Source organism: Olea europaea, chromosome 12 (genome assembly GCF_002742605.1).
Source record: "Olea europaea var. sylvestris chromosome 12, O_europaea_v1, whole genome shotgun sequence".
NCBI lineage: Eukaryota > Viridiplantae > Streptophyta > Magnoliopsida > Lamiales > Oleaceae > Olea > Olea europaea.
The window spans coordinates 15451932-15466115 of NC_036248.1; the positions used below are offsets into that span (position 1 = coordinate 15451932).

A 14184-nucleotide genomic window follows, 5' to 3' on the forward strand; every position below is an offset into this window, starting at 1 on the left:
AGACGCAGACTACACCAATGGGGTTCCTTGACGAGCTGAACACCGCCACGACCTCGAGATCCAATTGAAACCTCCTTTTTTCATCACAGTATACAATGTGAATTTGCCCCGCTGGTCCGACAATCATATTGGTCGTCGTTGAAATAGGAGTTTGCAATGATAGCATCTGTGGCTCATCATCTCCGTTAAGAAACCTCATCATATTTGTAGTGCGAATTGAGTATATAGATACCTGGAGAAATCGAGAGAGGCAACAAGAGCGAAATCTCCATTTTAGAGAGAGATTTTTTTCAAATGCTAACCTAGAATCAAAGGAAAAATATGGAAAAGAGAAATAGCGTATAAGGCCAAGCCAAGAAAGAAAAAGGGGAATAAAAAGTAGCAAATAGTAATTGAGAGTGCACTTCACACTCTCCGTTCACGGAGTGCACTCCGTGTAGTGCTCCGTGTGCGCTCTCCGTGCATAGAGAGGTTGCTCGAATTTTTTTTCTTTTTTCTTTTCCTTTTTTCAAGAAATAAATAATTAATATTTCTATAATTATGGATAAGATAACTTTCTCTTTTTAATTTGTTTTGTTTTTATTATTATTTTTTTTTTGAAAATTGTTTTAAAATTTCTTGTTTTTTATATTATAAATAATTTTTTTCTTCAATTTAAAATTCTTTTTTTATTATAAAACGTAATTTTCTCAATTTTAATTAAAATTTTTAATTATTTCAATTTAATTAAAAATTTTAGAATAATTTTTTTGTTTCTTTTTTATTTTTCTGTGATTTTTTTGCTATTTAATTTGTTAAATAATTCAATTTCTTTTCTTTATCAGTTGGATTGGATGAGGTAAAGTAATATGTGAAAATGGAGAAATATTGCAGTGGAATTGGAGAAATATTGCAGTGAAATTGATGGTTGTAAGTAAAGTGTTGTGTGAAAATAGAGAAATGATTGAAGACAAACGACGCCATTTTTTATCCCATAATTAAAAAGAAAAGGAAAAGCTACAGTGAGATAAAATGGAAGAATGCATTGTTGCCTCTACAGTACCTCTAGATTTGCCCTTTTATATAGTAGGGATATGGATAATAATAGTAGGGACAGGGAAGAAACTCCACATTTCATTTTTATACAGTAGGGATACGTTTTAAACTAAAAGAATTTTAAATTGAAAAAAAATTTATAATACAAAGAAAAAAGAAATTTCAAAACAATTTTCAAAAAATATATAATAAAAATAAAATAAAATAAAATAAAGTTACGAAAATTAAATAAATAATATATAAATATTATTTAGTTAAAATTGAAAATTTAAGTTTTATTATCATAAGAAAAAAATCAAAAAGAATTTTAAATTGACAAAAAAATTTATCTTTAATGTGTTAAAAAAATAATTTAAATTCACGAAGGCAAAAGCCTTCATGCACGGAGGTGTGCATGGAGACATTTGTCTCTATGCACGGAGACTTTTGCCTCCGTGCACAGGGACTTCTTTGTGTCTCCATGCCCGAAGACTTTTGCCTTCGTGCACAGACTTCTCTGTGCATGGAGACATGTCTCCACGGAGGCAAAAGTCTCCGTGCACAGAGGTTTTTTTTTTCAATTTAAAATTCATTTCTCTTCAAAAAATTTACTTGTAACTTTTTACATTTTAAATTTTTTTTTCTTTTTTGTGTTGTTTAAATTATAATTTTTTTTCTCAATTTAAAATTCCTTTCTCTTCAAATTTTTACATTTTAGAAATATTTTTTGTCCTATTACTAGTATTTTTATTTTTTAATAATTCCAACCAATTGGAGTTATGGAAAGTTGCGTGTTAGAGTAAATTTAGATTGCCTCTTTTACTGTATAATAAAATATATATATCAAGAAAAGAAAAGAAAAACGACGTCATTTTTACCCCCCACTTTAAAAAAAAGAGAAAAAAATGCTACAGTGAGATAAAATGGAACAAGTTACTGTTGATTTTTATAGTAACTTCACATTCTCCTTTTTATATATTAGGGACAAAAGAGTATTTTTGGCATAAAAGTGCATTTTGTTGCAGTATTCACTGTACTGATGGATTCTACTGACATATCAAAAGGTAAAAAAATGGATTAAAAGATGGTAGAAATGGGGCCAATCGAGGGTTAAATAAATGTCATTTAGGATGATTATGGTAGTCGCTTACAATGAATATAATTATTTATATAATTAAGAATTTCAATTTTGTCGTCATCAAAGAACTAATAATGGACTCAGTTTTCAAATATTTTGGCATATCTTCTTACACCCATTAAGGATGGTAAAATAGGTGTTAGACTCAAGAAATCGAGCCTCGCATGAAACCTAAAACTTTGATCGAATGGAGCATTAATGACGGTATCCAACATCAACAATTTAAGAGCCTGTATGAGCCCCATTTTTATGCAATAATACATTTTGAAACAGTAGACTGGTGATGATTGTGTAGTTAAAAAATAAGAAAAAAGTTATGAATTTGTGTATAATATTAGTGTTTTGGAGGATATGTGGTTGAAAAGAAAAAAGAAAAAAATGTAATTTGAAAATAATGAGAATCAACACGAGCTAAAAGTGGGATATCGAAAATTTCTTTGAGAGAAAATATTGGCCCTCAAACTTGGAGGGTTATTTTCCCATTTTCACCTTCTTCTTTTTCTTCCCACTTTGGCTTGTAATCAAAATAGTTGTTCTAAGAGCATCTCCTATGATGGTGTAAAATTGAATGTAAAATAATATCTTCAAAACTACTTTTGCACTCTTGTTTACATCCATGTGAATCTAAAATTTAATTTTACTAAACAAAAAGATTTAAATCCACTCTACCCCTTGTTGATATAAAAAAAGTTGTAAATTAACATACTTTTTTTTTTCCACATTTTATGTCAAAAATGCAGTTTACATTTCCTTTGCATATCTCAATTTAAGATGTTTTTTACCACTTTAGAAACTTAAATCAAAATTTAAAATTTATTTTATACCATGATTAGAGATGCTTGAAGGAAATTTATTTACAGAAGTTAAAAGCCGTTGTTGACATGTATGTTAGGTGATGTGTAAATTTTTTATTGGTCGTACGGTAGAGTGGACAACAAATCTAGTGTTATATATCTACTACATACCATTTTTGAAATTGACTAAGGGGGTGTTTGGTATTGATTTTTCACCCCAAAATATCAATTTTTTTTACCATTATTTCACTATTTAAATTGTCATTTTTTACTATTTCTCTCATAGATGCGACCCACTTTTCTATTCAACAGTTAAAAAATCAATTCTCAAAATTATTACCAAACAAGCTCTAAATTTCCCCTTCCATTAAAACAAAAAGTCTTTATGTACTTTCATAAATTTGAATAGTGAGTTTTTCTTAAGAATGTGCACTTAAAAAGTAAGATTTTTTTTTTAATTTACGTGTAAAATTATTTTATTTAAAAAATATGTCATAGAAAATAAAATTTTTAAAAATGATGCTCAAACAAGAACTAAAAAAGTCGATTAATAGTTTATAAGTTACAATCAATAAAAAGTAAAATTTGACTTTAAGTGTAAAATTTATTGATTAAATTTGTGATTAAAAGTGAGTTTTTAAAAAATCAGGCTTATGGTTAAAAAAGTCAATTAATAGCTTAAAAGTTACAATAAGAAATCCTCAACACCTGCTAATACGTCAATTCTAGGACAAAGTTCTCAGACCGTTACTTTATTATTTACGACCAGACCTCCATTGAATTTCCTCTTTCTTTATTTATACTCACACTCGCACGCTTGACTCTTATTCTGCACCTTCCCCCCTTCCTTCTTCTCTCTAATTTCAGAATAGGGTTTTAAAAATAATCTGTGTTTACATAAACTCATCCAAAGTAGAAAACTCAAAAATCTATCTTCTTGAGGTAGGCTCCAGCTCACAGAAGAGGGCAAAACCCTAGCATATTTTCACTCAATTATGGTGGGGCCAGACAGTTTGCTCAGGCATCCTAGCTTTCTTGGCTGAAATCTCGGAAGAAATGCACCAATTTTCACCGAAATAGGTAAGCTAATAATGCTTATGTCAAGACCCACTTTGTATTCCCTCAAGTCTTGCAAATTTTTGGTTTACTTATCTTTGAACAAATGGGGAATTGGATTGACTTTACTTCATTATACGAGTTCTTTTTTGGCTCACGGTTTGATTCTTCTAATTAACTAATTATTGAGCATGTCAATTTTAGGTTTTTCGGGTGATCTTTGTACTATTTCTAGTCGAGAGAGAAAACGGGAGGAAATGGAAGGAAAGGAGCACGGGTTGATGCTGGCATGTGTAATTTCGGGGACCCTTTTCTCGGTTCTGGGTTCTGCATCTTTTGTTATACTGTGGCTGGTGAACTGGAGGCCATGGCGGATTTATAGGTGATGATTTTCCAATCTGGTTATCTCTAATCATTTTCTGATTATCTTTTTAGATCACAATAATTGGGTTAAATGGAGACTTGTTTATTATGATGTGAAAATTATAATAAATGCATCTTGTTATAATATTCTCCAATATTGCTTACCAAACAAGATTATTAAATGACATAATGTCGTATTGAAGGACCTTAAATAACCCCATGTTGTACTTGCTTGAATATACTGTGTGGTGAATGCAAAAATTGCCACCGCATGAAATGACCTGCACGGGATGGGATGAAGGAGACTTCTAATTTAATGCGGCTGTGATATGAGATGAGAGTGATATAAAGCATTTGATCTGAATGTTGTTGAAATGGTTATTAAGATTATGAAGTATCTCTCGAGTGTAAATCACAGTAGAAACCAGTCAAGATGAAGCAGGGGAGAATGAGAAATTTAAGGAAATTGTCGGTTGCTGTTAAGCATCGTTCATTAAGTGATTCAAAGGGAGAAATGGTTGAATAATTTATGTTAATATTAAAATCATACATGTCTATATTATGGTTCCCATCATTTGATTCCTTTACGATGTCTGATCACAATAATGGCAAGAACATTCTCTATTTGCGAAGAGAAGTGCCAAAATTAGTTTGTCTGACAAATGATTTTCAGCATTATTTTTTCTTTTTTGTTAATAATTTTGTGGCTTTTGATGGTATTTCTTCTGCGTACATGTTTGTTACTAATGCTAGGCTTACTAAAAAAAGGAAAATATGGAAATTGAGGAGCAAATCGGCGGGAAGTTTATTTCAAACAGAAGGGGTGGAGGACATGCTTTATTAATTCTAGAAACATATCTGGAAAGGATATATGAGGTTTCTTTATCTATTTTAAGTGTTTGTTTCCTCATTTCCCCAAGTGGGATGAACGAACATTCACTAATTTTTTACCTCACTAGTTTTGCTCCTCTCTATATTTCACAATTCAACTTCTCAAGCGACAGGCATGCCTAAGTAAAAAGCCACCAAAGGGCAATAATGCACAATATAGTTTTGTTACTAAAAGAGCTTTTTTTTATTGGGTAGGTGGTGGTTGTTGGGGTTTCTAATTGGTAGCTTATCAATAAGTTGCCAGGTTGATATGCATGACATAATAGCTGTTCTGGAAGTAGTTTACAAGTTGTAGCTTGTGAGGTCGCTATTTCTTGAAATAACTAGCAAACAAGTGCTAGCTGCGTTTAAACCATGGTTTTACTATTTAATGTCTGCTCTTGATCCTCCATTAGTAATTTCTTGAATTGTTGTAAAAAATGCCATTTATTGAGAAATAACCATTTGTTAAGGTATATCACGTCGGATATTAAATACACCTCAATATTTGAGCAATTTATGCAGAGAAAGTGTGTGACTGGGTACCCTCAAGTTCTCCTTGTCTTTTGGCGATCAACACATAGTCTACAATATGCCAATCGTGCCAAAGGAATAACCACTTTATCGTGTTTTCCTCTGATTACTTAGTTCAAACAATCTGAATCAATTGATTATTTGACATGAAAGTTTGGATTTAAATCAGTGATTCAAGAGCACAGAATCTTGAAACTTACAACCCGAATGGTACGGATTAAAATCTGATTTGAATCTAAATCAAGGTGAAACAATCAATATTAACCATATATTTAATGGGCTCCACAACTTTTCAATCATACATTTCAAAAACTTCTATCACAATTTGCTAAAAAATCTAATTTTAATCCCCACCAAACACCCTTTTAATCCTAATTCTAGTGTATGACTTTTTACACGAATCTTTCTTCTTGTAACGATTTTTATTTTTTATAGTGTATGATTTTTTACACGAATCTTTCTTCTTGTAACGATTTTTATTTTTTATTTATAATCTTTGACCTACAAAAAGACATAAGCCTTATAATGGTGGTGCTTTTGAGAGTGAGTTGGAAATTGAATACAAGTGAAGTTAGGTTATTCCATAATTTATAAATACTAGTGAATTTCCACATAAATCTTATGTGTGCTATTGTCTATATTCTTTATTTTTCCTCTATTTTCTGCAATATTGTCAATGGACAACATACTCGTCCATGCAATTACAAATATGTGTGTGTGTGTAGCCCTGCTATTTATTCTAACTGAAATAAAAAAAGAGAGGAAAAAAGTAAAATATGCAACTGGTTGCCCTAGGAACCTAAGAAGCACGGATATGGATACGTAATTCGGATACGATTTTTTTGAAAAAATTTGTATACGTTGGTACTTGTTATAAGATTCAACATAATTTATTAATATTAAAAAAAAATTAGCACAAAAGCGTGATGATAAAAAAATAAAATAAAATATCAAAGCACTTTATCATAATCATTAATTGTCGAATCTTCATTTTCTTTAATATCATCAATATCAATTTCTTCATTATTTTTGGAAATAACACTCTCTAACTCAGGCTCATTCAATGATGATTTGCACTTTATCTTAATCAACATAATTTATTAATATAAAAAGAATTAGCACAAAAGCATGATGATAAAAAAAAAAAAATAAAGCACTTTATCTTAATCATTAATTGTTGAAACTTCATTTTCTTCAATATCATCAATATCAATTTCTTCATTATCATTAAAAATAACACACTCTAACTTAGGCTCATTCAATGATAGATTAGTAACTGCAAGTAATCCAACACCTTTAAGAGTATCAAATGAGCTTTCGGCAATGTTTCACATTTTGGATTTTCCTTTTGAATAGAGATCTAATTTTTTCAATAAAAGACGTAATTGCTACGAATGAAAATCAAGTTTTTTGCTTGTTGTGGAGTTATATTATTCCTTCTCGTAGAATGCACAAAAAGTATGTACTCTAATTTCTTTCCGCACTAGATGAAAAAGAAGGTTGCACAAGAATTTTCAAAGTAATGTTTTGTTTTAAAGGTGCACGGGAAACGTGAAATATTGGATACGTATCGAAAATTATGCAAAAACAAAAAATAATTAAAAAATACGTATCAATTACGTATCGAAAATTTTAAAAATATATAAAATAATTAAATAACAGTATCCGGTACATATCGAATGGTATCGGAGAGTATCGAAACTTGGATACGTAATAAGTTTACAAGTATAGGTGCTTAGCTAGGAACTCATTATAATTCGTCTTTGTTTATTTAAAGAGAAGTTGTGTTTTCACTTCTCATTCATCTTTTCCTCATCATGTAGCTTTTTTCATTATCACTTTCTTTTTATTGTTATTGTCATTTTGTTGTAGAAAGAGAAATATAAGCCCTGTTTGGGTTTGGCTTCCATTTCTTAAAACTCATTTTTAATCACACATTTCATGGGACCCACAACATTAACTTTTCAACCATAAATTTAACTAACTTATATCAAAATGTACTAAAAATTTAATTTTTATTCAACCCAAACAGCTGAAATGCTCAGTACTATTATTTTGAAAATAATAAATAATAGTCTTTTTACTTGGCACATCCTGGGTTCCAATTTAGGCTTGTGATTAATAAAAATTGCTGGGCAATGGTAATAATTTAATTGATTTACGGTTATTCGAAATCTCCTTTGTATATTCGTAGCCCTTAGGAGTAGAAAGAGTTAGAATATAATCTTCCTTCTTTGAATGACTCTGTAGCACGGACACTTCAATTAGGATAAGGTGTCCGTGTCCGACACATGTTGATACTGACACTCTTTGGACACTATCATAAACATTTTTCATTTTTTATTAAAAATATTATTTATTTTTTACTCAAGATTATTAGCAAATAACAAATAGGCACTAATATTTAAAAGAATTAAACAAAAAAAATTAATAACATGTGTAAAATAAAATTTATACTATATAAATAGAGAATTTTACAGAATTTAATTAACGTGTCATGTCGGTACTTTTTTAAAAAATCTTGTGTCGACGTATCTGACGTGTATCGTGTCGGATACTTGTGTCCGTGTTGGTGCATCATAGCTAAATGATATTTCCTCTGTTTTCTGCATTGACTTCAAGGATCTTTTGACATAAAGTGACTGAAAATTATTTACTTCGAGCTTCCTACAATATTACTTCATGTAATTGGATGTTTTAAGGTTATCCATGCATAGCTGGCTATATTTTTTCATCATGCATTAATTGATTGATTATGAGAATTCCTTTCTGTTCAGGATGGTCTATTTCGCAGTATGTTCATCAAAACACTTTTATCTTGTATTCTGACTGAATATTTTATTATTTTTATTTTTTACCTTTTCAGTTGGATCTTTGCTAGAAAATGGCCAGAATTTTTACAAGGACCACAGTTGGGAATGTTATGTGGTTTTCTCTCTCTCTGTGCTTGGATGATTGTAATTTCACCAGTGGCGGTACTTATCTTTTGGGGAAGTTGGTTGATTTTGATATTAGGTCAAGACATAATTGGTCTAGCTGTCATAATGGCTGGAGTTGCTCTTGTTTTGGCATTCTATTCGATTATGCTTTGGTGGAGAACACAATGGCAAAGCTCAAGTATGTATTACCTTTTATTAGTTACCCTCAAGCTTTTGTTAGTGGGGCTTGGCTCCACCTATATTTCCTTCAGCTCACTGTCCAATGTCCAGTTTTTCTATATAAAATTGATGTGGAACCTATTTGAATATGATTGGTCCCTTATTAATTGACGTGGTGGAAGAATATAACAGAGACCTTTCTTGGGAAGCTAAGAGTGTTGACTTTTAATTTCCCAGGTTCCATTGGCCTAACAGGACAAGTACCTCATGTGCGATCTCTCCTGTCACTATTTCTGATGTTTAACCTTTTTCAAATTCCATTTCTTGAAATGCTTCCCAACTCATCCAAAAATTATTTTTTCTATTACTTTTGTAAACTTCTGCATTTTTTGCAACCTTTTTACATATGATATCATCTCTTAATTGGACGAGGATGTGATTTTGAATGGACATAAATGTAACGTGTAATTTATTGCCTTGAATATTCAGTTAAAACTTTCAGGTCTTCCTAATTATTCTTTGTTAAATTCTGAGTGGTGTTTTCATATCTGGGTTATTTTATTATAGCTCAATTATTAATACGCTACTTTAAAATAGAGTAAACAGAAGTTGAATATGGATGAGTTCTTAGGTTGTAATAGTAAGTTTACTTAGCGAAGAGTTGTTTAATATTTGTTGGAATTGCAAGTTGCTTAATTATTTAGTTAGAGCCTGGCATTTTTCTTATGCTTTTTATGGACCTTTTCTATTCAATTTATATTCTCTCGTCATATTTACCTTGTGCAGGGGCTGTTGCTGTTCTACTTCTTCTGGCTGTTGGATTGCTTTGTGCATATGAACTTTGTGCTGTGTATGTTACAACTGGTGTAAAAGCATCAGAGCAATATTCACCTTCAGGATTTTTCTTTGGTGTGTCAGCAATTGCCCTGGCAATCAACATGCTTTTTATATGCAGGATGGTATTCAATGGTAAGCCATACAACTCTTTTCTTTGGGCATCAAAATGTTTCGTTTGAAATTCAGGAGATGGAAAAGTTCTAATGACACAATTCTTATCTTCAGTAACTTTGCTAGAAGACAAAAAGGTTACAAGAAGATAAAAAACGTGAACAGATTGTAGGGTAATGTTTGGTGAAACTTTGATTTAACTTTTTCCTCCAACGGAGGACAAAGAAACATTAGTAACTCTAATTTTCAAATTGCCTGGACAAGGATTGTAAGGGGAAAAGAGTAGATAGTCATGTTGTCTAATGCACCAGAATCAATGATCCATAGTACTTGATTCTAGGTTGAAGTGCTTAAAGGTTGTTAAGGGAATAGCTTTGTGCTAAAAAACACAAGGGAGAAGAGACTTGAGAGGTTTGGACCAATAACTTATAGAGGTGCTCTCACTGTTCCTCGTTGAAAGAAGGAGGTTTCAACTTGCATAACACTGGACGTCTCTCAAAAGAATTCCTCTCAAAGAAGGAAAAAAGGACTACTGATTTTATTTCATAATAGCTGGGATTTATTATTGTTGTTGTTGTTACATTATTTTTAATTTTAACATCAACTCTAGGGGAGAATTGATAGATTTATATGGGGTGCCACTGATTCCATTAGGAACCATGCTCAGATACCACGTGGAAATTCAGAGAACAAATTTCTGTAATTCTCATTCATAATTCTATGAACTAGTTAGTAGTTACACAATCTACAAGATATAAAAATAAATTGTAAATAACTAATCTAGCCTTAAACTAGGAATTTACAAAATCATACAAATCAATCAAATTAAATCAAATGCAATCAAATCTGATTTTCTCACATTGTATTATTTCCATTTTGTTTATTGATTTATCTGTAATCTGTGTTTGAATTCCAATAGGCAGTGGCTTGGATGTGGATGAATACGTGCGAAGGGCATATAAATATGCTTACTCGGATTGTATTGAAGTGGGTCCGGTGGCTTTCTTAACAGAACCACCAGACCCCAACGAGTTATATCCTCGTCAATCTAGAAGGTGAATCCTATTTTAATTGCTCTTCTGTTATGATGTTCTGTTGAAGTTTCCTGTTTTTTGGTCATGAGACTTTTCTGGAAAATTTCTTCAGTATGCTACCACAATTGGTGCTTTTTCGCATTATGCCTTTATGAACTGAACATTTTGTATGCAGTTGCTTATATGGTACACCCATTTTTAAAATAGGCTCCTATATACATCAACGAAGTTTTTCTAGTTTACGGGGAGTTTTTCTAGGTTATGATTTCATAATGTATTTTCTTTTAGCCTCTATTATCTTTGCTATTGGTTTGATAGTTTTATCAATAAATTATCTCTGCAGGGCTTCACATCTTGGGCTTCTATATCTCGGTTCCATTGTTGTTCTGCTGGTATATTCCATCTTGTATGGCCTGACTGCAAAAGAGTCAAATTGGCTTGGAGCTATTACATCGTCTGCTGTTATTATTCTTGGTACGCCAACTACATATATGAGTTCTATTATAATGATATCTACGCATGCAGTTTTGTTCTATTTTTATTTTTATTTTTTTCCGTTAAATAATATTATTTCTTGATATATTCTGCCTCACCTCCTGATTTTTTTCTGCTAGACTGGAACATGGGTGCATGCTTATATGGGTATCAGCTTCTTAGAAATCGCGTCGCTGCACTTTTTGTTGCTGGCTTATCTCGGGTTTTCCTCATATGCTTTGGAGTTCATTACTGGTTTGTTTCAGTCTTCATGAGCGGATACTACAAATAAATCTATGATACTACATGGCCTCATGACTTCTGCTGCACCTCCTTTGTTTCAGGTTTATAGGACATTGTACCAGTTATGCAGTTGTAGCTTCTGTGCTACTAGGTGCTGCTGTTTCTCGTCATTTATCAATTACAAACCCATCAGCTGCCAGAAGAGATGCATTGCATGGTACAGTAATTCGCCTTAGAGAAGGATTTCGCAGAAAAGATCAAAATAGCTCATCTAGCTCGTCCGAAGGCTGTGGTTCAAGTGTAAAACGTAGTAGTAGTGCTGATGCCGGTCACCTTGGTACTGCTACAGCACCTTGCACCGGCGAGGTTACTAGCTGGAATAATGTTGAAGGGATTCACAGCGATAAGAGCATAGACGGTGGACGACCAAGTTTAGCATTACGTAGCAGTTCCTGTCGTTCAGTAGTTCAAGAAACTGAAGTTGGGCCTTCATATACTGATAAGAATTTTGACCATAATAGCTCTTTGGTAGTTTGTTCTAGTAGTGGTATGGAAAGCCAAGGCGGCGAGTCTTGTGCGTCAACCTCTCTAAATCAAGCAATGGACTTGAATTTAGCACTTGCATTCCAGGAGAAGTTGACCGATCCACAGATTACGTCTATGTTGAAAAGGAGATCAAGACGAGGAGAGCTTGAGCTAACCAGTTTACTGCAGGATAAAGGTCTAGACCCTAATTTTGCTGTGATGCTGAAGGAGAATGGATTGGATCCAAGGATCCTCGCGCTACTGCAGAGAAGTAGTTTGGATGCTGATAGAGATCACCGTGACAATGCTAATGCAGACATCATCGACTCGAACAGAGTTGACAATGTGATGCCTAATCAGATTTCATTTTCAGAAGAACTTAGGCTACGTGGATTGGAGAAGTGGCTTCGACTGTGTAGACTAATGTTGCATCATATAGCAGGTACCCCAGAACGTGCATGGGTTCTCTTCAGTTTTGTCTTTAGCATTGAGACCACCATTGTAGCCATTTTTCGCCCGGAGGCGATACACCTCATAGATGTCACACACCAACAGGTACTGTTGGCATTCTTACCTGATAGATTATGGATCGGTGCATTGAAGTTAAGAACCTTTTTCAACTGCTTAATTGGTTCTTTGTTCATTACTTGATTTGTAGTTTGAATTTGGCATCGCGGTGCTGCTTTTATCTCCTGTTGTCTGTTCAATCATGGCTTTCCTTAGGTCTCTTCAATCTGAAGAATTGTCCATGACTTCAAAACCAAGAAAGGTATTTTTGACTCTGTTAGATAGAAATTTAATCAATTAACAAATCTGAATGAGTTTCAGGTTAAAGCACTGGTTTTGGTTGTCACTGGATGGTGCAAAAGCATTAACATTTGCCGCAGTTTGAATTTTTCAATGTGCCTGAAATGTTCAGTTTAAAGTTATTATTTTCCTGTTAAAGAGCTTGATATTGATTTATTATCACATGACATGCTGCCATATGCTTTCTTTAATGTCTTCTCATACTTTAGAAACCCTCTAATAACTCAAACTAAAGATTTTCTTTTTTCGTGTGTGGATATAAATTTATATAGCTTAACCTCCTATAATTTGAAGTGTTGGTATGATGTTATACAGAGTTTTGATTTTTGATTCAATTCTAACACAGCAAATTATCTTTGCAAATGATTGCGCTGGTTTGTGATACCTTAATATGTTGCCATTTTATCCTTGTAGCTTCTCTAATACTCATAAGGGAAAATTACAGCAGCGGTCCCAAACCTTTTTAATATTTGCAAACTTTACCCTAACCTTCATTTTGTGCCAGCGAAGGTCTCAAACCTTTCATAAATATGCAGCTGAAGTCCAGATGGATGGAATCCATCCATTTCACCGTTAGTTGACCAAAGAACTGACTTTGACTCCAATTTTGATTATTTTAGTAAGGGCAAAATAGTAACTTGCATATTATCCTATTAATTAGATAAGTTAAATAGATAAACCATAAATAAAAAAAAAATGAAAGAAAATGTGGGCATCATCTTCTTCTCTGCTTTCTTTAATGTCTTCTCATACTTTAGAAACCCTCTAATAACTCAAACTAAAGATTTTCTTTTTTCGTGTGTGGATATAAATTTATATAGCTTAACCACCTATAATTTGAAGTGTTGGTATGATGTTATACAGAGTTTTGATTTTTGATTCAATTCTAACACAGCAAATTATCTTTGCAAATGATTGCGCTGGTTTGTGATACCTTAATATGTTGCCATTTTATCCTTGTAGCTTCTCTAATATTCATAAGGGAAAATTACAGTAGCGGTCCCAAACCTTTTTAATATTTGCAAACTTTACCCTAACCTTCATTTTGTGCCAGTGAAGGTCTCAAACCTTTCATAAATATGCAGTTGAAGTCCAGATGGATGGAATCCATCCATTTCACCGTTAGTTGACCAAAGAACTGACTTTCACTCCAATTTTGATTATTTTAGTAAGGGCAAAATAGTAACTTGCATATTATCCCATTAATTAAATAAGTTAAATAGATAAACCATAAATAAAAAAAAAAAAAATGAAAGAAAATGTGGGCATCATCTTCTTCTCCCCCC

At 32.5% G+C, this 14184-nt stretch overlaps 1 protein-coding gene across 1 annotated transcript in view; it reads left to right on the forward strand.

Moving 5' to 3' along the window:
- Positions 1-3728: 3728 nt before the first annotated feature.
- Positions 3729-14184, forward strand: part of LOC111406664 (calpain-type cysteine protease DEK1-like) — a 21259-nt gene continuing 10803 nt past the window's right edge. Inside the window, exons 1-9 of the mRNA XM_023036052.1 lie at positions 3729-4026; positions 4207-4384; positions 8636-8886; positions 9654-9836; positions 10735-10870; positions 11193-11323; positions 11464-11578; positions 11668-12646; positions 12750-12884. Of these exons, the coding sequence (XP_022891820.1) occupies positions 4260-4384; positions 8636-8886; positions 9654-9836; positions 10735-10870; positions 11193-11323; positions 11464-11578; positions 11668-12646; positions 12750-12884 (2055 nt within the window). The 5' untranslated portion in view covers positions 3729-4026; positions 4207-4259. The remainder of the gene's footprint in view (positions 4027-4206; positions 4385-8635; positions 8887-9653; positions 9837-10734; positions 10871-11192; positions 11324-11463; positions 11579-11667; positions 12647-12749; positions 12885-14184) is intronic.